We start from the raw sequence: 25,695 nt of genomic DNA, 5'->3' as shown, positions 1-25,695 counted from the left end.
ACTAAAATGCCTCCTTAGGCAGAGCACAGCAGCCAGGTTCAATCCCAGCCGGCCCCACCCCTGCCCTCAGGGTACACTGAGACAGCGATAGAGACTGGGCGTGGTGGTACACACCTATAATCGCAGCACTTGGGAGGCTGAAAACAGGAGAATCACTACTAGTCCATTTTACATAGTGAGACCCTGTAGACCCTGTAGACTCTGTATTAAATCATAAAAAACAAGAAGGGGATGTTGATGGGCGCAACTCCCACATCCATCCCCACTCTGTGAGAGGCTACCAAGGAGAGATGGGATTTATGATATGAGGGTGAGGGTAGCCTAGGCTCACCACTGGTTCAACGTGTGGTAGTGCTCCAGGATGGTTACGGAGGCCTCTTTTCTCTAGTAGGAATGACCCTGAGAGCTGCCGTGTATTGTCTGCTCCGTCTCTGTTTCACACTTGGCTAGGCACTTGGTTCGTTATCTCACTGAATGTTCACATTAGCCCAGGCACTAATGGGTTGCCTAGAGTCACACTAACTGGGAAGTGGCAGACTCAGGACTAGACCCAGATGGTCTGGCTCTGAGCCTGCAGCTCTTGACACTGCCCTCCCCTGACTTCCTGTCTCTGCTGTTCAGGTCATTACTTTCCCACCCTGCCTGCACCTGTGTTTCCGGTGCCATTTGTGACGGTACTGCACTGGCACTATGTGAAACAGATGAATGTCTATCCTCCTTTTTTAGTGATGCAGAGCTGTCGTGGGCATCCAAAGTCATTGGTTAGCCTGCACCAGCCTTTGGGCCCTTGTCCCTCACAGCATCTGGACGGATGCAGCTCTTCTTGCTCTGACCACCACATTTTGGCCACCTCTTCCTGGCAGATGCTTCCCTTTGTCCTCTGGAGGCCCTGCCCTCCCACATGGCCTTCCTGCCCAGGGAGCTGCTGCACTTCTGCCCCTTCAGCTGTGTGATGGTTCTCCTCCCTCCTCCAGGCACTTGGGCTGCCTTTCTCCTAGTGGCCCTGAGCAACCCTGATGTGTCAGAGTTGGGGAAGAACTGGAGGTGCTGACTCTTACTACTCACTGTTCCCAGAACAGTATGTGAGGTTTTACTGCTGGAGCACTGCAGTTTGTATTCAAAGTCATGGAACAGGATCCCCCTCTGGAGATTAGTGGGATCATTTGTGGGCTGAGGGGGCTCAGGCTCTACCTGCCCCTCCAGTTGCTATAGACAGACCTATTCAAACCCTGGCTGTGGATTCAATCCTGGATTCCTCCTGAAAACCTGACCTGTCCCAGGGTTAGATTTGTTTATCTAAAGAGGAATAGTTACATAATTTCTGGAAAGTACAGTATAGGAAAAAATGTCTGAAACCATTTGTTTTTCCCTTGGCGAAGCCTCCATATGGGTCCTTCCTTGCTGGGGTGGGAGGAGCGTTAGGTCCTGGCATTTCAGGCTGCTTTGTTGCTTCCACAGCTCGAGATGATGGGTGCTGCTTGGGCTGTTGTTTACCTCTAATAGCAAATGTGGCTTTTATTTTTGTAACAGTTCTCTTATTCCTACGTGGAAGTTTTTGTGCTAACTGGGTCCCTGTCTCTTCCACATAAAGATTCCCGGGCTTCGGAATGCTAGCCGTCGCTCCTAGCTGCTGTGTGGGTGTGTTCCAGCTCCTTCAGTGCAGATTTTGGAGCCAGCTGGCTGCACACTGATGTCCTGAGATCTTTGTGAAACATAATTTAAAAAACATTGAGGAAAGTCTTATTACCTTTAAAACCTAAGACTTTGGATCAAACAGTTTCACTCAAATTACCCAAAGTGTGAGCATGCTATTGGGAAATAGGTCAACTCAGCTAGTTAAATACCTAATTCTTATTGAAATGCTACCAAGGTAGGCAAAGAGCTTTGAAGAATGGCTACATCACTTACTTCTAAATAGCTGTATTGATTTAGGGCATGTTTGGTTTTCACTACTTATTTTTTCTTCCAGGAAATCACTAAATGAAATTAGGAATGTGATAGATTTTAAATGCTTTAGAGCTGATTCTAAAATTCCGATAGCACTATGGAAAATTGTGATCTCTCAAGGAAAAAAAATTAGGTGTCCTCACAGTTCTGAGTAGTAACAAAGTACTTAAACATTCTTGGTAAATTTACCCAGACCTCTAATATGTGAAGTAAACTTCTAGAACCTGAGCTGTTTCAGGGCCGTTTCAGGCTGCTCAAACAAGCAAATCCTTCCTTTTTTTTTTTTTTTGTGAGACTTTATTTTCAAAAACAAATTCTGAGGTTAAAAAGAAAGGCAAGTTGTTTGAGTATATAATCCACACAGGGCTAAACTAGAAGAACCCTCAGGAAGAAGTGACCATTGGTCAAAAAGAAGTGTATAACTCTGATGTCTCAGAGCCCCCATGACAAGGTGAGTAGGGGTTCCCACTCTGAGCCCGAGGATGGGGGGTGGCAGGTGTGGTTTCACTGTCACCTCTGACGTTCAGGAGCTCACAGTGTAGCCCTGAGCACTGGCAGAGAAAAAGAAACTAGAAGCAAACTGATCATTTCAAAGGTAAAGGCAGAGGAGCAAACAGAGGGGCTTTCCACCCCACGTGGGGTCGCCAGGAAGGAGGAACAAGCACGGTGTCGATGAGGGGAGGTGAGCCAGCTTATGCAAGAGGCTTGAAGTGGGAGAAAACATGTTTGTTAGAAAAACTGGCTGGACAGTGGAGGATGAGGGGAGAATGTCACGAGCAGCAGCTGGAATGGAGGGAGGGGACTTAGGGAGTGTGGCGCTCAGGCCCTGACCCCACAGCGCAGTAGGGAACCATGGAAGGGTTTAAGTAAGGGACGAGTGGATTGGATTTGCATTTAGCATACATCATCTTGGCTGTAGCAAAACGAGTAGCTTCCAGAAGTTTCTTTGGGAGGCAGGAGAGCAATTAGAGGAGCATGTATAAACCTGTGATGGATCGTGGTGTGGCAGAAAGTGGGGAGGGAAAGGCCTTTACAGTTAATTTTAGAGCAAAGCTTTACAAAGACTTGGCAGAGCTGTCTGTAAGCATAGCCCTTTCACCTGATGGAGACTCATAGCTCATCCTCCGCACTTGGGCTTGGAATACCCATATGTACATTTGAGCTGTGTTGTCTTAAAGCGAAGGTGAAACAGCAAGCACAGGAGTGGTGGAGCAGGCCGATACCACAGAGCTTCTGCTTGAGTCATGTGTTCAAAAGGCTGTTGCCCCCTGAGGGCTACGAGCCCTGAACAAAATGTGACAGCAGCCGTATCAGGGATACCACTCGTGTTATCCAACTGACCCCATGTTGGTCAGCACTCAGGATAGTCCTTTCCTTTCATGTCCAGCTGAAAAATTCCACTCCCAGCACAGGAGATGTAGTTTCTTCCAGTCCTTACCCCCATGTTTCCAAGGACTGCCCCCCAGGGGCACTCATTTGCTCTATAATTCCTTACTTGTTGCTGGTACCGCCTCCTTTTCTAGTTGGGCTCCCAGCTTGCCCCAAGTGGAGCCAGGCTTCTTCCTCATGGGCAACAGGGCCTGGGTGTGCGTAAAGGGATCTCACAAGGGAGAGCCTAAACCTGGATTCAGATATAGTTGTCTGGAGTCATAGCCATGCCTCCTGCTCTCCTCTTTCCTGATGGCCACATGCTGCAGGGCCAAAGTGCTGCCTCCTTCTCATCTGGAGGCCTTTGTCGTTTTCGTTTTCCCTTCCTTAAGTCCAGGCATTCTGCCCTCTCTGGGATTCACCAAGTGGAGAAAAAGCTTCCCCTGGCATAAGCTCAGACATGGTTCTCAGTCAGTAGGATGAACCAAAAGACACTCTCCCATCCAAAAACGCAGGAAACTTTTTTCTTTTAATGTGTTTGGTATAGGGTCTCACTACACAACTCAGGCTCATAGTGATCCTCCTGTGTTCAGTCTCCTCAGCACTGGGGTTACAGGCATGCACCACCACATGCAAACTTAGTGCACCCAGGGGCTGGTGTGACGTGTGGGGCCAGGCATTGAACCCTGGTCCCTGAGCTTGCCAAAGTAGGCACTTAGACAGCTGAGCTATCTTGCCAGCCCCTTTTTTTTATTATTTTATAGAGTGGATGACTATATATTATTTCAGATTTCTTCTTCCATAAGATAAAAGATTTCTTAGGATTTTCTCTAGTCTTTCTCTTACAAAAAAAACAAAGGCCAGAAGATGTCATTAAAACCTCCAATTAATGAACCAGAAAACCCCCACAATTTGACCTGTGATTTACCCAACATCATAGGCCAGGCAGATAGCAAGTTTAACTCAAGACTTCATTTTCTTGGCTGGGGTTCTGCCCAGCCTTAACTAGTATATCCTCCGTTCAGCATCTGTCTCCTTGGTGATAAACAGTGGGAGGAAAACATGAAGGTCAGGACAGGAGCCCTCGGGGCGGACTGGCTTCCTGGATGCCTTGCTGCTCAGAGCTGGAGCACCTCGTTCCTTTGTGCCCAGCAGAGCATGGAGGACCTGCCACCAGTTCTACGCCAGGTCAGGTTTTATCTGATGCCCCACCCTCCACCCCGGAACATAAATGCCTAAGTCCTTTGTGTGCAAGAGAAGTGTGATTTTGTAGCAGAAATCTGTATGTTCATTCTCTGACTTCCTTTATTCTTTGGCTGTGTATTTAGAAACTAATAATTTGAACTTCTTGTGTTCATTCCTTTACCGTGTGCCAGGCACTCCACACATTATCTCATCGAATCTTCCCAACATCCTTCCCGAGGCACATTTATCTCATAGCTACAAGTATAAATAAAGTTCATATTAAAGGCAACTGCTTTTCCCTTCTATGTTGAGTACTTACTTTTTCTTCCTCTCTTGTGACTCTGTTCTCCTGGGAGCATCCAGCTGCTGTGTGGTTGCCGAGAGGCCCTTGTGGCAAGGGACCAAGGCCTGCCAGCAGCCACAGGAGGAGTTTGGTAACAGGTTCTGCCTAAAAGTCAAAGCTTTCAGATGAGCTCACAGCCTCAACCAGCAGCTTGACTGAAGTCTCAAAAGAAGTCTTAAGCCAGAGACACCCATTTAAAACACATCCAAATTCCTGATCCACAGAACCAATAAGATAAGATGTACTGCCAGTTTGGGGGTATTTGTCATATGGTAATGGATAGCTAGGACGTTGTACACATTGTACCGCCTTCATCACTACACACACCAACATCCTGTGTTGCTGTCTATACTGGGGCAAAATCCACCATCACTGCACATGCAGGAGACCATAAGATTGAACCCCAAAGGCAGCAGAAAACACAGGACCACTCTTAAAACCTCATTTTGAGGAGGGAAGCTATAGGTTAAGGAAGTGGTTGCCTCTTTGAGAGGCAATGAGTTCCTGCAGCTCTGTAAGGAACAGAGCTTTGGGCTGACTGACCAGGGCCTGGAAGGCCACTTTTGGAAGAGCTGTGGCTCAGCGAGTGCATCCTGGGCCCTGGGCTCCAGGGTGTGCTGGCCTGCAGAGGCCCCCAGCACCTTTTCAGGGAAATGAGTCTGTTCAATGTTGTACCCAGAAAGGTTATACCTAGGAATGACATTAGGTACCCACTCATTCTTTAAGCAGATTTTAAAAATTGCCCAAGTAACACGTGGTTTGCTGTACAGATGATTCACACTGAAAAGTAGTCTGTAAGTACAATGTAAAATTCATCTTTGTCTTCTGCACCTGCCAAGGCACCAGCCACCAGCAGCTGGCTCGCAGACCTTGCCATCCACATCTACAAGCAGTGTGCCCTGTATGGGAGGGGAACAATACTGTGCTTTTTAACCAAATCGAGAGCATTTCATACATACTATTTTGTATCTTACTTTCTTTCCAACTGAAGATGTCACAGATCCTGTTCAGTAGCAGCAAACGTGGGATGCTCTCATTCCTTCAGCAGCTCTCACGGATGCCCAGGTGATTTGCCGGGTCTTGCTGGGTGCATGCTGCTCTGTATAGCTGTGGCCTAACTGATGATCACTAAAGTGATGTCTCCCTTTTGCAGATGGCACAATGGGAGCCATCTTTCCACCTGTAAATGTATTCCCCCATCTCCATTCCGAAACAGGCACACTAGGTGCTAGGTGTGGAACTGCAGGTGCAGACCATTTGTGATTTTCCTGTAGCTGCTGCCACTGCCCTCCACCCACAGTGTGAGCCAGGCTGTTTTTCACTCTCCCAAGCTAGATACTGCCAGTCATCTCTTACTTACACTGAAATGACAAGTACAAGATAGCATCTTTAAACATACAGTTCTCTTCTTGTCACTTCTCTGGCTCTGGGCTAGGCCTCCACCCACCAGCTTCTTGAGTTATCAGTTCTCCTCCCTGTCCCTGTATCCCCAGCACAGCATTCACTGTTCCAATCCATGAGGAAAAGCTGTCTGGTTTTGGTTTCCGGGACAGAGGAAGCTGACCTGCAGCGTGTGCCCAGCACATGTGTCTGGGACCTGCTCCATGTTCTGGGTTTGACGAGGCTGTATGCTTCTTCTGATCCTCTCCTCTGCTGAGATGATTAGGGTGTGGGCCCCTGTCATCATGTGGCTTCAGAAGGGAGCTCGAATTCCATTCCCTCCATGAGAGCTGTGCTTCCAGGCTCTCGGTCGCACCCAGCTCTGCTGAAGTGCCAGGCAGCTGTGACCAAGGAGCCCTCTGCCAACTCTGAGATGTGCCCTACCTTTAGTGGGAACGGGAACAGCCCTTGACCAGCCCACCACGCCAGATTCCTCATGGCCATCAGTGCACAGGCACGGGACAGCCAGATAGCCACCTGGCCAGGAGGGGCCGCACGTAGGAGTGCATTGGGAAGTTGTGCAGGCGGGAGGTATAATGCAAGTCTGGGTCCTGCGTATGGATGCGCTTGACCTAGGATGCCCAGGTCAAGAGATGCAGGCTATTTGAATGTCTCAGGGATGGTTGGCCCTAAGACCAAGGGATTGAATTCCAGGCATGGGCTAGCTTTGATCTAACCCCAGGATCTGAATGAGACTAGGATTAGCAAGCCCCAGTCCGAGAGGTGTGGAAATGTGAGGTGAGCCTTCACACCTATGACCCCATTATCAGATAATATAGACTAGGTCTTGGGCCAGGAAGAACTGGTACATAAGGTGACAGTCAGACTAGCCCCACATGGGACACTCTGAGTGCCAAACACAGGCTGCTAAGCGTGTAAGCTATAGGACAAGTGACTTTCTGTCCCACAGGAAGAAGAGAAAAAAGGCAAGGGTCACTGGTGTTGGCCCTGGCAAAGAACTGGAAGGCCCCAGAAGCTGTGAAACATTTTCCATCCCTGCCTGTTACTCTGTCCTCATTGTGCTGAGGCAGATTGGGCACACAGCCTTGGACTGGCTTCCTGATAGGCAGACGTTCTGCAGACACGTGTGATGTCTGCACGCTGGCCAGGAGGCTGCATACCAGCATGGTTGTCAGACGCAGTGCTGAGTGATAATGGGTGAGCTGTGAGCCCTGCTGGTTTCAGCTCCTGCTTGGGTGGGGTGAGGCAGGAAGACAAGAATCAGACCAATTTAAATTCCCAGTGTCTCAAGCTGCATTTTCCTGGGGAAGTCACTTATGTCTTTGAGTCTTTGCTTTCTGTGTTGAAAGGGTATTCACAGAACCTACCTAATAGGACTGTTGTAAGAATTTAGAGACATGCATGATACCTGGTATGTAGAAAGCTCCCAATAGGTTTTAAACAGTATTAGTGTTACACAAAGCAAAATATAAGAAGGGAGTCCCCAGAAACAGGGACCTTGATGCCCTTGTATACTAAGAGACTGTTGAGAAATCCAGCATACACAGGAACAGTAGGAAAAGGCCCATCAGGGCATGGCCAGGTATCATGTTTAGTGACCCAGCTGGGCTGGATGAGTTGGTGTGTCCTTTTGGGAAGCAGGTGGGTTAGCAGTGGAGGAGTTGGGAAACAGGACCTCAGTGGATGCATAATGGAATAGAATTCATCTAGCTGGTAAAGTTTGGTGCCCAGAGAAGATAGGGGGCCAGTGACAGCTGAAGTATAAGTTAAATACTTATAGAGAGATCCAGTGCTTCATCCCTACTTTCCTGGGAACCTGGGAACTGCCCCTGCCTCACCCAGCATTGTCCCTTAGCTGCAGTGTTCATTCCACCCAGCTCTGCTGCGAAGCCCATGGGATGGTGTGGACACACAGCCTGGCTGGCCAGTTGTATCCTCTGCCCGGGAGTCAGTGGGGAATGTAAAGTGTGCCATTGAGACCAGGAGGACAGTGAGCCCAGGACGGCTATCTGGTCCTATGTGCTGGGACAAGCCATGGGATTGGAGGAACAGAGAGAAACACAATTAAAAAAAACCCTGGAGGAAGAGAAGAAGAGAGGACCCAGAAAGGATTCTGCCTTGCTTCCTGAAGGGCTTTCAGGCAGTTTCTGGTTTCTAGCCCTTGGGAGGTCCAGTTGTGTCCCTGCCCATGGCCCAGGCAGATACCACATGTCCTTATGTAACCAGCTTATTAAATGAGCTGGAATCAGTCAGGTGTAAAAGGAAACCAACCTTATTTTCTTCTAGTGTCTCTTGAGCCTGCTCTGTGGATGATTCTTTTTCCAGTCAAAACTGAGAACTCTTTGTGGTGTCAGATATGACAAAATCCTGTCCCTCTAACAACCCAGTCCCTTCTAACAATGCCACCTTGATTCCAGATAGTCTAGAGTCTTAAACTCCACCAGCCTTAGAGGCCAGGGAGGGCATAAGGTCTGCCTCTTCACAAGGTCCCAGGCAGGCCCTCTGCCTCCCTGACTGGCTGCTCATTGAATTCTGTGGCCCTTGAAATTCCAGCATCTTCTGCTTTGGGAGCTTGGGGCCTAGAGCCTTAGGATTGGGGTCCACAGCAAACAGAGGTGCCTGTGCTTACCCATGCCACACTCTGGGAGTGACAGTTACTCTGATGTTTCTCTCACCTGATGTGAGTTGAAAGGGACCCCTCCCCTCCCTGTGATGGTGGCGGACTTATAAGGGTATCTCATTCTTCTCCACCCTGGGATCCTCTCGCTGTTCTCCTACCCAGACTTAGGTGGTAATGCTGCAGAGCCAGTTTGGAGCCATCTCATTTGCAATGATGCCCTTTACTTTGCTCTGGAATGTGGACTCTTTGGTGTCTAATATTTTTTCCTTAGCCTTTAGGGTCTCAAGTAAAGCTGAGACAGAAAGAGTACCTTTTTATACCTGTTGCTCTTAAGATGTGCCCTTTTTGTATGACCTGGTAGCTGTAGTTCTCCTACTACTACCAGGTTCAGTAAGACTGAGATGTGTGAGGCACTCTGGAAAGCTGGGGAAGACCCCTCGGACTCCCAGGGTCTCTGGACTCCCATCACCCTTGCACTCAGTAATCGGAAAGTTTCTCTGTTAATCTTACTGAAATTGGCAAGGTTTGGGGCAGGGGGTTCACCACCACTTGCTTGGAGAACATCAGTGTCCAAGGTGTTCACCAAACCCAGGACACAGGGCCTTGGCCAGGGCAGGAGGAAGTTCAGGCTTTGTGACTTCCATATGGATGACAAATGTGCCCACCATGGGTAGCCCAAGATTAGTAGAACTCCTATGATTGTGTACTTTAAAAGGTGGCCAGGCATGGTATACGCACCTGTAATCCTAATACTTAGAAGGCCGAGGCAGGGCAATCACTATCAGTTGTAGGCCAACAAGGGCTATGTAAGCGAGTTCAAGCCAACCTGCACTACATAATGAGACCCTGCCTCAGAACAAACAAACCGAAAAAAGGTCACTGGCTGGGATGGAAGACAAGGATTGCAGTAGACCTGGCCTCATCAGAACCCAGGATGCTGGACTGGTTGTGTTTTCTGGTGAGGCAGCAGCCTTGAGCCCCAAGCTCAGTGCCCCGAGTTCTGTTTCCATCCCATCTCCTAAGCCTCTGTTCCACGCTGCTGCCCAGCAACCTGGCCTCGTCCTGTCTTTCTGGAGGGAGAATGGGCTCCACATTTCCAAGAGCCTCTTTCTTTCCATATAGCCAGGGTGTGGTTTGGATAAGTCTCAGCTTTGTGTACTGGGAATGGGGGTTGGGGAAAACACTGGGGCTGCTTCACAGTGTCCAGTTTGACTCAGAGCTCTCTACTTTGGGGCTTGGACCCAACACAGGTGACCAGCAAGGACTCCTGGGAAGCAGGTGGGAGCCACATGGGAGGGTGCACTGTGAACAGTTTGGGCAGATGCCCTGTGCTGAACTGCCTTTTGGTGTCACTTAAAGAGACTACAAGCTGGGAGCCTCAGGAAAGCACTATGAAATAGCAATGCACCGTGCAGGTACATCCACGTAGCACTGATGGCTTTTATTGCAGATTCATGTCATTACAAGGATAATCTGGGAATATACTTTTTAAAAAACCCTCCCTTTTATATACATGAAACATGCTACATGGTACACTTCTGAGAAATGCTGAGGTAACCGGCTCACACCCAGCCGTGGACAGTACCAAGTGCCCCGCACCTCGAAGGCCTGACCCACATGCCCACTGGGAGGGTCTCACCGTCCTGACTCATTTCTTGCCCCTGGCGTGGCAGTCATCCTGGCACCGTGGAGCCCAACAGGACTTAGGAAGCTGCCGAGCTGCAGAGCATCGACCAAAGGATCTGGAAGCCCGGTGATCCAGCAACTCTTGAGAAGCAGCCGGTTCTGTGTGTGGCCCCTGTCCTCCAGGAAAGTACAGTTCATCGATGAGGTGCAGGCTCTGATTTGCCTGTGGTGGGACCTCCAGTCCTTAGCCATCTTGGCGCATTAAGTTCCCTTTGGCTGAGTGCCTTTGGCAAGGTAGGCTGCTATTTGTGTGGAGGTTAAAATGAAGTAGAAGCTAAAGTATGAATGGAGCATACAAAGCTAAATACGTAATCTATGTGGTCGCTGCTGCAGCTTTCGGGCTGGCCTCCCCTTTTCCAGCCAGAACCCAAGTCTGAACTGTTTCCTTCTTAGAGGTGGAGGAATCTTGCCTAGAAAGGAGGTCTCTGTGGCGGAAAAGGTGGACGTGGGTAGGAAGCGAGAGATGCCGTGAACTACAGTGAGCAGCCAGGGGCAGAGGCGCAGCGGCTGCTGCACAGGGGGCACATGAGTGCACTGGGCGAAGGGACAGTAACAAGTCCTGAGAATGGGGAAGGGCATAAACAGAGGGAAGGGGATTTTGAAATTTGATTAGGTGCTCCCAGGGGTTCTTAGGAGAGGAACTCCTATTTGAGAGATGAGCCATGTAAACACTCCTGGAGGAATCCAGGCACACCAAGGCCAGGCCAAGGATCAGTCTTTGAATTGGTGCTACATGGCCTGTGACCTGCCTATGGGCTCAAGTCACACAGCACTAAGGAAGTGTTCCATTAGGATCAAAGCTGTTGCCACAGCTTCAACATCTGAGAATTGAAGAGAGTACATAACTAGGGTAGAGCATACTAGAGTGTGTCCTATAGCAAACCCACGTATATATGTGGACATAGCACAAGGGATGTGTATCTAAGTGCATACACATGAGGTATACACAGAAGTGCACCGGCGAGGCTCACGCACTGTGTATTGTAAGGATAGTCTGCGGTTGTGTTTTTATTGTAGAGACTTCATTTTTTTAAACAAAGTTACCGGCAGTCCTGTCCTGTTCTGGAGGCTTTCTGGTATGAAGAGAAGCAAGAGGGACAGAGAACACTGCTTGAGTTCTGTCCCATTATCTGGCACAGTGACTTGGGAAAACAAAATCCAGGGTTCTGGTCCTTCCAACGTAGAAAAGAACCAGTGAGGAGCTACTCATTGCGCCGGACCTGCGAGGCTGGGGAAGCTCCTGGTGATGGTCACACAAGGTCAGGCGGGGGACAGGTTTAATGGAAGGTGTTAGGGTTGGGCCGGATCATCATCACCACTTTCTTGAGCGAGTAGGACCCTCCTCGGAACTCAGCCCAGTAGACCCCATCCTGGTAGCGGCTCCGATAATGGCCCCCTCGGTACCAGACCCCGTTGAGGTTGGAGTGGGCACAGGCATTATACCACCAGCCTCCCTTCTGGTAGTGAGCACAGTTTCCTGCAGGAGACAAGAGAGTGAGGAGGAGTCTGGATGAGGTGCTGTGTGCAGCATCCCCGAACACTGTCTAGGAGGCCTTCGGAGCAAGAACACTGGAAAGATGGGCCCTCTGCAGCAGGGGTCTAAGCCAGGCTTTAGCACTGCTCAAACCTGCCTTAGAAGCTAGGTTTTCTAAGCATCTAGCTATGAGAGTGCAGACAGTGGCTGTACCTCTCCCCACCACTGCATTCTCATCTGTAAAAGGACAAAAGTAATGCCTATGCCATAGGCCCACCATGAGGATTAAATGAGGACCAGTGTTTAACTCTGAGCCCAGGCTTCTGCAGAGGAAACGGAAGTAGGCTGGAGTGCATGGGGCGAGTGAAAGGAGTTCTTCACAGGAATTAAGAGTTGAAAGAATTGGATCAAGTCTTTACAGAATGACAAAGGAAGTGTTTGAGAAGAAATGCCCTTTTCCTCCCCAGCCTATACTCCATCCAAGTAACTTCTTGTGTTATTTCATAAAAGAAGCCTATTTCCTAAAACTCTTGGCATTGTCACATCATGCTGAGCCTTGCTGCCAAGGACAAGCAGCTAAGAACAATGAGATGTGTGAGCGGTGTGCAGGGATGTCACTCCCCAGGCAGAGGAGGAAGAGGAGCCACCGTCAAGGGCTGTGTGGGGAAGCCTGGGAGGGGACCTCTTCCTCAGGGAGGGGCTGCCCCATCGAGCTGGGGCTTGAAGGGCTCGATGGAGCCAAGCCTGAGGTGTGGCATGGGGAGGTCACAGGCCATCTGCAGCCAAAAGCTGGAGAGCCTTGGCCCCAGGCACCCAGAACTAGCCATGACGCAAGGCCACAAGCACCATCTTCCAGGGGAGGCCCCTCTTGCACTGACCCCACACACTAGGGCCAGAAGCCCAGGTGAGAGTTTTAAGTCCTAGAATGCTCCTGTCCCTCCTCCCCATGGTGGCCCTCAAGAAGTTCTGTAGCAGCCACCATTGCATCCTATTCCAGGGTCTGAGAAGCACTGAGGGTACTCCTTTTACCCTGCTGTTCTAGAAGCCCCTCTGCTGCAGAGTGGGGGTCTGCTCCTCCACAGGTCCCTTCCAGCAGGGTCAGTTCAGTGTTAGTGAGTGACAGAGATATCTGTGTAGTATGAGGGTGGGTGGGCACATCCTACTTGTCCCCTGATGTTTCAGGAAGTGTCCATGAGAGTGTGGGAGTATAGTTGCCATGGAGACCTGGAGTGAGGCACCCCCACTCCAGTAAAGAGGTGTACTGTCCTTTCTGGGCAACACAGAGCTCACTCCTCCACAGTGGGTGGGACTTGCTCAGACTAGGAGGCTGGGCAGAAGGGGTCAGGCTCGCCCAACGAAGCAGACTCAGCCTTGGCCTGGGGGTGGGCCAGTCTCTGCTGGCCTGGCATTGCCAACATGTCCACCCATCACCAGAGGGCCCTGTGTCAGGAAATTTGTGTAGGCTCAGGAGACATCAATGTGGGTGAGGCGAGGCTGATGTCTGCACTCAGAGCCAGGATGTTTGTGCACCTTTTAATGTTCTGTGTTCTATCTTGTCTTCTTTTTATCTGATAAAGACTTCTTAGTAAACCTCCATGCTTGATGGATGATCTTGGAGAAATCCTTCATCTCTCCTATCTTGTTTCCTCTTAGTAGTTTCCTTACAGTGTTGCATTAACATTGCATGCTAATCGCAGTGAGTGACCAGAGCTCTCACTATTGCCCAGTCCTGGGCAAAACGCTTGTGGGGCTTTCTTTCTTACCTCCTCCCTGTGCTGCTCTCAGGTATTGCTCTTGCTTTCAGATGTGGAAACCCCCAGGGAAATTATGCAGTGGGCTGAGGACGTAGCTTCAGAGCTCAGAGTGTATGGCCTGGAGTCCACCGGTCCATATGCCTCAGAAGTGAGAAGGGCACAGTGTGGCACAGGAGTGACTGAGTTGGCTCGAGGTGGCCCCTGATGTGTGACTGGTACACATCTCTGCCTTTTCCTTTTTATAAAAGCTACTGTGACCCAACTGTGCAAAGGAGATCTGAAGGCAGTGGGCAGAGGAAGGGCCCTTCAAGGGCTTGGCAGATTGCCTTGGGCCTTCCTGTACCCACAGGCTGGAACCAGGGGCTCCAGCTTTGGCTGACCTCTTTTCACTACCCCAAACCTGGGTTAGATTCTCTTACCTGTGTAGACATCATGGTCTCTGTCGAGGGTAGTAAACTGCTTGCCATTGTGCCAGGTGAAGGAGTCACCTGCATTGCCGTGGTAGCGCCCCAGCCGCAGCTTGTAATACTCGCTCTCTGGCTCCACGCGGAAGCTGGCATATTCTGCAAAGACCTTGCGGCCGGACCAGTCCTCCATGGTCACGAGCAGTTTGTAGTTGCCTTGGTTGGTCAGCCAGTAGATGTTCTCCAGGCCCAGCCAGTACTCGCCATCAATGTTCCCAAACCCTTGCTGTGAAAGAGTGCAAGAGCATGACTGTAGAGCCTGCAGTGCCCAGGCCAGGGTTCTGCCTCCAGGGCCCACTCCATAGAACCATCCAAGAAGCAAGCAGAACCCAAGCAGGCCTGGCTCCATCCCCACGCCCTCCCTCACCTCATGGCTCTGGGACTTGAGGCCTCTTGGCTCATTTCCCTTTTCTGAGCCTCAATTCCATATCACTCAAACATGTAGGGCTACTGCAGGAGCGTGTGTGACATGGTCACTCAAGGCCTGGGACACAGAAGGCCTGTGGCTAGCATGTCTGGGTAGGGCCCTCAGCACCATGAGCCTCAGTTTCCTCCTCTGGGATATGCCCTGCCATCTCTACCACGCCTGATAAGTGTGAGCAGTTGACCGCTGGTCATAGCCACATGGGCTCCTTCAAGGTCTGAAACCCAGTGGTCTTATCTGCGCCTGCTTGCAGGTGCTTTAATCTGCTAAGCTACTTGGCTGGCCCCGCCTGCATGTCTTTATTGGCCCTCACGCCAACACAAGAGTGAGTCGCTGTCATCCTCCTAGAATGGATGAGCCAGGACTCAAGCTAACACATGCCTTGAGAGCTCTGCTGTGCCACTCCGCGAGAGATGAGGAGAGTCAAAGGGTCTCCAGGAGCCCACAAGTTAGGAGTGGAAGAGAAGCAAGCAGAGACACACTGGTTGGGGGGTGGGCTGGGGGAAGTCGGAAGGAAGGAGACCAAGAAGTGGGCCCGAGCAGGCCGGGTATGGCAGCCCCGTGGCTGAGGAGTTGGGCTTTGGCATTGGGGGCCTAAGCTGCAGGCGTTTCTTCGATGCATTACAGCTGTGCAGCCATGAGCAAGGGACCCCCTCTCCCCACCATCAGGTAGGACCATCCCCAAAGGCTGCTGTGCAGCTAAATGAGGTCGTGGCCAACAGCCTGGCATAATTTCTGCCACATAGCAGATGCCTAGAAACCTGAGCTGCTCAGGCCGACTTGGGCCATCTGTACTTAGAAGAGTGAGTGATGCATAGCTGATGCCTGGTAGCCTTTCCTACTAAAAGAATGAGCATTGCTGTGCCCTGGGAGCTGAGCAGCCCAGAGGATGGCCCAGCAGTTAGGACCAAGGGACTGCATTTCCCTTGGGGGCACTTTGCGGGAGTCTCCCAAGGCCTGGGAGCCTCAGAACATGCTTCTGGGCTTCAAGATCAGCAGCCTCAAGAGTAAGATGCTGCCCATGCTCCGGGTGCAGCGAGGGAGTCCCCGCTCCATCCTGTGAGACCTTGGTGGTCCACACTCTTAGCTGCTGTCTCGCAGTATGCACTTGCAAAATGCCCAGTCCTAGTCCTCAGCTTGGTGCTGGCCAGATACAGTACAGACAGCCCTGCTGGGTCTCACCTTGTATGTCTCCCAGTTCCTGAAGAAATTGACAGAGCCGTCCAGGCGCCTTTGGATGACGGTCCAGCCCCCAGGGTCGTGCCTCTGGTCGCACCACACCTGCATGAGGCGATTCGTGTTCTCAGGCTTAACCAGGTAAATGGAGCTGGTGTCGTGGCCATCCTCCAGGGCCTGCAGACAGTCTCTCCATGGGCCTGGGGATACAGGCATGTACATCACACACTGCCTGTCACCAGGCCACACCGCACTGTGCTTCCAAAGCATACACTTTGGAAGGGCTGCCATGCGTCTTCCAGCTCTTTCACTCATGGCCCCCAGCCATCCCCACAATCTGAGTGGGTCAGATCAGCAGGAACACACAGACTTGAGTCACCAGCATCCAGACAAGTGAGGTCTTTCTTACTGATCTGAGGAAGTTTCAGTAGGGTTTCAAAGTCTAGTCATTCAACCACATAGTTTTAAATAATAAAATCAGCACACTTTGCTTCAGTCTCTTCAAAATAATTCATTTCCAGATTGAGAATGGTTAAGATTAGTAATGTTAAGAAAATTCCATCTTGCTCTATTAATTTCTATATTCATTCAACAACTATTATGTTCCAGACCTCACAGGAATCCAACTGGGTACTGAAGGCCAGGGGGAGGATAAGGCTGCCCTGGTGGCCAGTGAAGGGGCCAGCCTCCCCAGGGCTTCCTCAGCCCCAGGCCCTGGGGAGTCCTGACTTCCCCGTGTGCTGGGGCACGTATTGATGGTGGCAGGCACACTGCGCTTTTCCTGCTGCATCCAGCTTCTCAGTCTCCCTACTGGCTGGTGGCTGGACTCTCGAAGTCCCTGGGTGATGGTTATAAAGCAAGGCCTGTCCTGAGCTCTTGTAGCCACCATCTGTGAGCACCCACAAGCCTGTGCGTCCCTGGGACCTGGGTCAGTTGATTGCGGGCTCCTCCTGTCATTCTCCAGGGGCTTCTTACCCACTTCCTCTTTCCCAAGCCTCTCCCCCACATAGGGGGTGGGCTCACTCCTTCCTTCCTTCTCTCCTGCCTCCTTTCCTAACCTCCTTCCCTCCCTGTTGCCCCCCGTGGCCCAAGGCCCCACTTAGGAGTTATCTTGGGGAAGGGAAGGCCTAGATCTCCAAGAACATTCAGGAAAGAGAAAAACCTTTTGGTTGTTTTGGCTTGCGCCCCAGAGACTGAAGCACAGAATGGGAGTCTGTCCCCGCCAGCTGGAGCAGAGCGCAGTGGGTGTAGGAGGCTCCTAGTTCTTCCTGAGGGCAGTAGCACAGGAGGGGCCACTTGATGGGAGTGCTCGTGACCCACGGTCTGGAGTAGCCTGCAAATGCACACCATTGAGAGCACCTCGCCAGGCTCTTGGGGGTTAGGAGATGGAAGGACTGCCCTAAAGGGACATATGGAGGCTTTAGAGGCAACTGGGAAGGTGGCAGGTCAGCCTGAGACTCAGCCTGCGCCGCCTCAGTGGGTACCATCAGTGGTTTCACTGTTGCCTTTGGCGTGCCTGCAGGGGCCTGTTTTCATTCTTTTTCTTCTTCTTTTTCTTCTTCTTTTTCTTCTTCTCCTTCTCCTTCTTCTTTTTTTTTTTGGTACTAGGAATTGAACTCAGGCCCTTCACTTGCCAGGCAGGCGCTGTGACACTGAGCTGTATCTCTGGCCCTCAAAAGGCTATTTTTAAAAAGCAAATGTTTCAAAATGGTTTGGAGAGTCCCATCTTCAGTGATGATAATAATAGCAGAATAGTAGCAGCAGCAGCAAGGTACTGAGCATTTGCTGCAGCAAGCCCTGCTGGGTGCTCCAGCCCCCATCCTCTGGCATCCCTGCGAGGTGGCAGTGGTCTGCACACTTCACTTTGCAGATTAGCAAAGTGGAGCCTGGGGACCTTGGGGGACAGTGTAAGGCCACAAGGCCAGAGGGGCTGGGAAAGCTGTGTGGTCTGTGTGGCCCAGAGCCCACCCTCTAGAGCGCTCTTCTTTTTCCCCAGCCAGAGCATACTTGAAGGTCAGGGGCCCGGATTTGGATCTCTGTGTCCTGAGGACTATTCCTTAAATTTTGACTCTTTCAATCTGCCACTCAGACAGGTTAAAAAAATTTATAATTCATCTTGCTCAAAATCTTTTTTAATTGTTATTGATAATTTTTCCTTGTGTCTGTCTAGTCTTGATGTTCTTTAGCCATTTTCCAGTTATTTTAGTATTTTGGGACTTGGACATTTTCTTTTTTCTCTTTTTTTTTGGGCAGGAGTCTAGTAATTCTCTAAGAATTTTGGACTCCTGCGCTAGATATAGACTAGTACTGAAGTGCTTAGCATTGCCTGCCGTTAGGGAAGCCTCTCCCGCATCCCTGCACTTCCCAAGGCTCCGGGACTCGGCCGCTTCCACCGAGAACCGTGTTTCCATTTTCCCTCTGAAGCCTTTGCAGACTTCTACCAAGTCTCCTGCATTCCAATGCATTTCCTTTTGTTACACTGAAGGTACTAGTGGGAAAGATAACACACGTAAACGGTGGATGAAAATTAGTCCAAGAAATAAGTTGCACTGAAAAATTGGCAGCTGGAAAACGATGGTGTGGCTGTATTGCTCTGGCTTAGTCTAAATGGGCTGCTTTGGTGAGAGGTCTCTAACTGTGACAAAAACAATGCCGTGTCCTTGTTACATACAGATAACCCCATAATGAAGGCTAGGTGTGGGCCCAACTTTGATTAAGGAGTCCGTGGCTGAGGAGGTTTGGCACCAGGGAAAGAACTCCTGGCATATGGAGTCAGGGGTCTTGGCTCAATCCTGGTTCCTCCCCCACAATAGGGTGACTTGGGGCAGATTCTTCTGTAAAATGAGAAAAGAACACTAGCTTTCCCAAGGATGCCCCCAGCACGGAGCACTTCCGAGTCTGGCCAGAGCAGGCGCTCTGCAAAACCACTCTTTGTTCCCTTGGATACATGGAGGCTGGTCTGTGGCAAGTTGTCCATCTTGTCCCCCAGCTGCTACTACTATTGGCTTTCAATTCCCAAGGCTAAATGTGAAGTTATTTACTAATAGATATGTTCCACAAGTTGTATTTTAAACGTCAAAATTTCTGTGAAGGCCACAGGATATACTAAACTAAAGAATGGAAATCTTTTTTGTCAACAAAGCTGGATTTTCAAGGTGCAGTGGGCAGAGTGCTTCCCTTGGCGTGGGCACGCACTGGGCAGTGTTTACTTTGGCTGTCCTTCTGACTGGCCGCTCTGCCCAGAGCACCAGGCCAACACTAACTCGGCAGCACCTAGGCCCAGAGCATCGTGAGCGCCCCAACCTCAGCTCCATAAAGACCACATTTACACCATGGCCGGCAGGTTCCACGTGAAGAGCAGTCACCATGGCGAGCTGAGACTGCGGTGCTCGGAGGGGCACCACAGGTGCAGGAAGTGCACAGGACTGGGCACTGGGAGAGTGGGGCAAGGTTCTGGCCCTTAGAAGTAGAAAATGTGCAGTGCTCAGAACGGACCCAGAGCCCGTTCTGGGAAGTGTTGGCGGTGATCTGGGAGGGTGTCCAGGCCTTCACCCACTCCCTGCTCCCTGGGGTCTTAATGGAAGCATCAAGTACACAGGGCACACGGCCTCCCAGGACACCATGGACCACCTTCTGGATAGCCTCCGGATGGGGCCTTTCTGTTAAAGCTGAGGGGGGCCAGTAGCCAGATAGGACTTCCTCTTCTGTTTCCTCTCTTGGGTTTTGGTCAGCTCCTGCCTCCCCCCAGACTCAGTGTTGAAGTGGGCTCACAGAGTGCAGCAGCTTTCAGTCCACCTCCTAGAGCCCCAAAAGGTAGCTTGGTGAATGCCTCACCAAGCCAACTGCAGCTCCTCGGAGGCTGGGGAGTGGGAAGATGGAAGTGGGCCTTCAGTGGGCAGCAGGCCTCTGCCCTGGCTGTGCTCCTGGAGCTGGGGTGGGGAGCAGAGACAGCTGACAGGCTCTGCATCCTTTAAGCCTAGTCCCGGGCGTCAGGACCCCGCTGCCTTAGGCTGTGTGGAGGTACCTGTGGCCTGAGTGTCCTGGAAAGCTGCACCTGCAGAACCGTGTGGCCTTCTTGAGCGCTCCCACTAATGATCTGCCTTTAAAAGTTGTTTTCACTGCTCCAAGAAACATTTTTCTAACAGAAGTGACTAGTCATTAAAAATTGGATCTGGTGTTTCCTACTGAAATTTATCCATCTGAGTGCCAGAGCGTGTAGACTGCTGACGGGTACACCCACCCCCAGCAGCATCAGGACAGACCCTGGATCTGAGAGGAGGGGTCCACGGGCTGGGTGCGCGAGGACCTGTCATGCTGATCTCCAGTCTCTGTTATCCACAGCGTGGTAAATTAATAATGTCACTGTGGCTGCGTGTCTTCTGTAGCTGTCACTCTGCGGAGTATGAAGCCATGGCCTAAGCACAGGAGTGCTTTGCACGTTCAGGAAGCCACCGCTGGCCTCTGCAGAGCCTTGGAGTCCACATGAACAGCCAGTCTTTCCAGGGAGAGAGCCAAAAGACTCCTGCCCGTTCTGCAAGCCGCTTTCTCGCTCTGGCGGCAGGTGCAGCGCTTGGGGTCAGCCAGCTTTCAGGAGTTTATGAAAATGTCTGAGGCCTCCGTAAAACTTACTGGCTCTAAAATATGAACAGAAAACTACAAAATTGGAATTTATTGGTGTATAAATAAATTTCTACAAAGTGTAACATCTTGTCAAATTCATTAATTGTTAAATTTAGCCTTCATAAAAATACTGTTACTTTTGCAAAGTGTGTAGGTTAGATTTTTCTTACTCCTCAGGAATTCTAGAATACCTGATGTTTGCTGAGAAATCATAGCCAAGCATAAATTGAGTTACTCTTAGGCAAAAAACTTCAAAAGCAAAATTATTAAAATCCTAACTGTACAGTAAAAATTATATTGGATGATTGTATTTTGGTGTACTTGATAAAATTTGAGGCCTCCCATGAGCTTTTACGACCCATGAAGGCCTCAGGAGGGGTCCTGTTTGTGCTATTTGACTTCAGGATACAGATGCTGGAGTGTCACTTTGCAGAGGACACTCTGAAAAGCATGTGTGCCCCATGCTGTCTCTAGCAGTGCAGCCGTGCAGAAGAAACAATTTAAGAAAGAGCCTTAAAAAAAAAAAAGGAAGAGCTGGGTGTGGTGGCACATACCTTATATGCCCAGCACATGGGAGGCTGAGGCAGGAGGATCACCATGAGTTCAAGGCCAGCCTGGGCTACAAAGTGAGTTGAAGGCCAGCCTGCACTTCATAGTGAAACTCTGTGTCAAAAAAAAAAAGAAAGAAAGGGCCAGGTAGATAGCTCAGTGGAATAAGTGCTTCCCTGGCAAGCACAAGGGCCCGAGTTCAATCCCTGGTTCCACAAAAAAAAGAAGAAGAAGAGGAAGAAGAAGAGGAAGAGGAAGAGGAAGAGGAAGGAGAAGGAGAGGGAAGAGGGAAGAGGGAAGAGGGAGGGGGACGGGGAGGGGGGGAGGGGGAGGGAGAAAAAAGGTTGTAGTCGTCTCACCACAGATGTGCAGCTTGCTGGGGCCAGGTAGGAGTGGAGACCTGGGGTTCTGGGGACTGGTGTGAAGAGCTAGTACTAGTGCTTCAGGCTGCCAGATGAGGAGGTCACTGGGCCTGGAGGTGGGCAGTACGCGGGGCCTCCTGAGGAACATTTGCAGGGGTGGGCAGGGCTCCCAGTTCAGGAGAGGCACAGCATGGAAGAACTTATAGCCAAGATGACAAGCCTCAGATTCTGGATGAGTGGTTGATGGCCCTTAGTTGGCCAGGCTATCAGCACTTTTCGAGGAAGGGAGTTAGCTTCCCTGGTGTTATGATTTGTGTCTAGGTGTCCTCCCAAAGCCTCATGTATTTATTAATGGGGCTTTTTTGGAAGTAGCCTCATCTAGAGTTTGTGATTGCTTCATGGTTCAATGCTGGGATTAAGGGTGCTGAGATTAAGAGTGGGTGATTGCTGAATCAGTACACTGATTGGACTGGCACTGCCCTAATCCAAGTTCAGGATAAAATCCAAGGGACAGAAAGAAACTCGCTTTCCCTTTCCTCTTGTTGCTTCTGCTGTCTTCCAACATGATACATGGTTGCCCTTCTGCCATGTGCCACCCTGCCTTGGAGCCAGCCAGTGATAGACTGAAACCTCTACACATTGTGAGCTAAATAAACCTTTCCTCTTTTTGAGTGTCAAGTATTTTGTCCCAAGAATGAGAGAAAAGTAGCTAAGACACCTGGCTTCTTGAAGAGCTTGTGTCAGGTTTTGTTGATCACGTTTTCACTTTCTCAGTGCTCACCAACTGCTCTTTCTGCTCTGGTCAGTCATCTACTGGAGCTCCCCCGCAAGCCAGTTGGTATGTAATTTGCGGCATTAGGTCCCTTTTCTCTTTGTGAAGACAGAACGTTTGTCCAGCCCCAAGCCTGGCTTTTGCAGTTTTCTGACAGTTGCTGGCAGTGCTCTGAGACTGTAGCCAACTCGGCCCCTTGTCTTCTCTTCTCCAGGAAGCTTTTCCTGTCCCCAGAAGAGCTGCTTGATCTGCCTGAGGTTCTCCAAATGCCTTACATGTTTATCTCTGCTGGAATTTGGCAAATGACTACCATCTGCCAAGAGCCTTTACTGTCAGGTGCTGGCTCATTCTGTCCTCATGAGTCCCTGCAGTGATGAGGCAGCCGAGAGAGGGCACACACCTGGAGGGTAGGTGCGCTGAGGCTCGTCCTGTGCACTGTGCTGTGGCCACCATGGGATCCTTTGGGGTCCATGCACCCTCGGGGCTGTGGACACGTACTGACCTTCCCGCCACAGCCTAGGTTGAGTCACTTAGAGCTCCAGCTGCCTTTGCACCTGCTGCCTTCTCACCTGCATGAGTTCCACCCTCCTAGTTGTCCTCATTCTGTCCTTTGTAGCTAGGGACCCTCTGGAAACAGGGACCCTATGGCAGATGATCATTAGCATCCAGACCAAGCTGTGGCAAAGGAATCCTACTTTATGCAGAAGCTTGGGCCGTCTGCAGTGGGAGCCTACACGTGATATTTGAGACAGCACCAGATGGTTGAACTTTCTGTACTTTTGGAACTTACCCTAGAAATACCACCTAAAATACTTGACATTTAGAAATTTCAACATTTAGAAAGTCAAATAAAACTATTGTATTTGTTAAACTACAGTCCTATTTCCTTAGCAAAATTTTTCTTTGTACATAAAGTACTTTTAATTTATTGTATTAAAAAGTCTATTAAGGCAAGATCACTTATTCATTTAAAAAAGATAACATAAACTTTCCCCAAGCTATAAATCTCCATCAGCTTATCTTGAGATATATGACATTTGTCATCCATTTCTTTTCTTTTTTTCTTTTCTTTTTTTTTTTTTTTTTTGCAGTACCAGAGATTGAACTCAGGACCTTGTGCTTGCCAGGCAGGCACTATTTCTGCTGAGCTATCTCCCCAGCCCTCATCAATTTATTTTCATTATACTCTCATCCAGATTCAACCCATGGAGAGTGGAAGCTGAGGAAGCAGTGATGTGGGGATTGGCCACTCTCTGCACTGTCCACTTTTACTACTGCAGGTAGAAACCACAGAGGTGCGCTGCTACTTTTATTGTTTTGGTATTGGAAATCAAAATCAGGACTTTCTGTTTGCTGGGCAGGGGCCATGCTGCTGAGTGGTATCCCAAGCCGCCTTTGTTATTTCACAACAGTGACCTGGCCCCTGGGTTCAACAGACCCAAGAAGCAGCAAGGTATCTTAGACTTTCAGCAGTGTATGCTAACTTAATTTTGCTTTCTTTGTTTTTTAAGAAAGTTTTTTGTGGTCTTTCAGGGTTCTGATACAGTCTGCTATGTAAGTTGCCACAGTGTTCCATTTGTGTGGCAAGCGGGCTAGCCACAGATGACCAGCCTCCAGGATATTTTACTTTACTTCCAGTTTGCCAAGTGCCAAACTGTTGGGCTTTCCAGGCTGTGAGATGCAGATCTCCAGGTTTCTAACAGTAACAAGTTGATAATCTGCAAAAGGGCATTTAGCCCGCTGTCATCCTTGGAAAACAGCCCGAGGCATGGAGGAATAGCTTTCCATCACACTCAGAAGCTCTTTGTAATCCCTTCCCCAACTCAGGGAGGAGGAGGAGGAAGGCAGGGCAAGGAGGAAGACTGTCCCCCAACTGTTCTCCCTGAGTGGCTTTTGTTTAGGAAGAAGCGAACAGAACGAATGCTCTTTGAAACAGGACTGCATTACGTAGTTTGCAATGAATTTGGGAGTCCTATTTTGTTTAACAAATCATTTTAGAAAAAAGAAAGCATGGTCCAGTGGGAACAGAGCTCGCCCCAGAGATAGCAGGCCGTGTGGCGCTCTCCTCAGCCTCTGCAGCCTTGGAGGCAGACCTGAGTCAGGGCAGCCATAATCACCCCGCTCACCCTCAGCGCTGCGCCTCTCCCAGCTCAGGCCCGGGAGCCCAGGCTGCCGGCACTGCGCTGATGCATCTGTCCCCAGGACCAGCATCTTCTCCTTGGTCTGAGTCTTGTTGTTCCCCAGGAAGAACAGAAGCTTCAGGGTCATAGACTTCGTTCTCTGTTGTGAACCTAACTGTTGTGCTGGGGAACATAGCACATAATTCCTACTGAAACAGGGTGAGTGAGGTCAAATACAGGGGAGAAAATATATCCAAGAAAACGCTCGTTGCAGCCATTTGAGTCCCCAGCCACTGGCACCTGGAGTGAGGGAGGGAAGGTATGTTTCCGCATGTGTCTTATGTTATCAGTGGATAGCCCCACAGGAAGATCAGAGCTATAGACTTTGTAGACGGAGAGCTAACCTTGAAAGATACTGGCACCTCAGGCTTGATTCTCCATAGAAACAACCCCAGTGATGTGTCAAGATGGGATAGAAATTAAACATTAGGTTATCCTGCGGTCAGGATGGTGCCTTCCGTGGGACACTGAGTGTCTTGCAGACCAAGGGAGGGTCGCGTGGCCTGGGTGGGCATGCAGATGAGGGCCTGGGTCAGCACAGTGAGTGTTCTAACGTCTGTCAGCTGTTTGCATGAAACAGTGACTGAAGATGAGGTCCCTTTCAGCTGGGGCCATGCCAGGCATTCAGAGTGATTTTCATACATTTCTTGCCAGCCTCTCCATAGAAATGTGCAGAATGCTAGAGTGGTGAAGAGTTTGTTTGAGTCTTGACTGAACCACGTACTACCTGTGTCATCTTGGCTGAGCTGCTTGACCTCTCTGAACTTCAGTGCCCTTATGGTTACAAACCCAAGGACCAATCCCTGCTGGCATGGGCTCAGTGATAGGAAGGCTATGCTAGGGGATCTGCAGGGCCCTAACGGTTCTAGTGATTTATGGTTTTATGGCTCCTTCATTGTCTCCTAAGAAACAAACTGAGTTGGCCATGTTCTTTCTTAGAAGAGACAGCAGCTACATGGCTAGTTCTCATTCCTGCTAGCTTTTAAAGATGCAGTTCTAACAAAGCCTCAGTGAGCAACTAGTGGCATGCTGTGTTCTTCCCACTCTGTCTCTAGGATGGCATTGTGATAGGTGCCTGGCATGGGTGACTCCAAATGGGGTGAGCTCAGAGCCTATCCTGTCCTTTCTTTGCCTCTCAGGGAGGGCCTTGGCTCCTGTGGTTGTCAGTCTTTAACGGCAACACCAGGACCCACAGGATAAGGCTCTGGCCTCATCACAAACACCACCCAAAGCAAAATGCCCCAAGTCTGGCCAGCTGTGAGACAGACAGGTCAGAGCCCAGGTAGGAAACCAGAAGCTACCTGGACCCCTCACCCCTGCTCTCAGCAGGCCCTGCTGGCCTGGGGCCAGCCTGTCACTCTCTGGTTGTG

The 25,695-nt window shown here is 50.2% G+C and overlaps 2 protein-coding genes across 9 annotated transcripts in view; one reads left to right on the top strand and one right to left on the bottom strand.

Moving 5' to 3' along the window:
• Nucleotides 1-25,695, top strand: part of Ralgps1 (Ral GEF with PH domain and SH3 binding motif 1) — a 291,187-nt gene that overhangs the window by 161,850 nt on the left and 103,642 nt on the right. The gene's annotated exons all lie outside the window — the stretch shown is intronic.
• The window catches only part of Angptl2 (angiopoietin like 2), a 32,662-nt gene continuing 17,247 nt past the window's right edge, over nucleotides 10,281-25,695 (bottom strand). For both annotated transcript variants that reach the window (XM_023701693.1, XM_004641555.2), the window contains 3 exons: nucleotides 15,849-16,042; nucleotides 14,198-14,468; nucleotides 10,281-12,027 (listed from right to left, as the gene is read on the bottom strand). In XM_023701693.1, the coding sequence (XP_023557461.1) occupies nucleotides 11,828-12,027; nucleotides 14,198-14,468; nucleotides 15,849-16,042 (665 nt within the window). In that variant the 3' untranslated portion in view covers nucleotides 10,281-11,827. The remainder of the gene's footprint in view (nucleotides 12,028-14,197; nucleotides 14,469-15,848; nucleotides 16,043-25,695) is intronic.

This window comes from Octodon degus, unplaced genomic scaffold, assembly GCF_000260255.1.
Source record: "Octodon degus isolate 3935 unplaced genomic scaffold, OctDeg1.0 scaffold00138, whole genome shotgun sequence".
NCBI classification, from domain to species: domain Eukaryota; kingdom Metazoa; phylum Chordata; class Mammalia; order Rodentia; family Octodontidae; genus Octodon; species Octodon degus.
The sequence above is the reverse complement of the archived record's forward strand: the minus strand, read 5'-3'. Positions and strand labels throughout refer to the sequence as shown.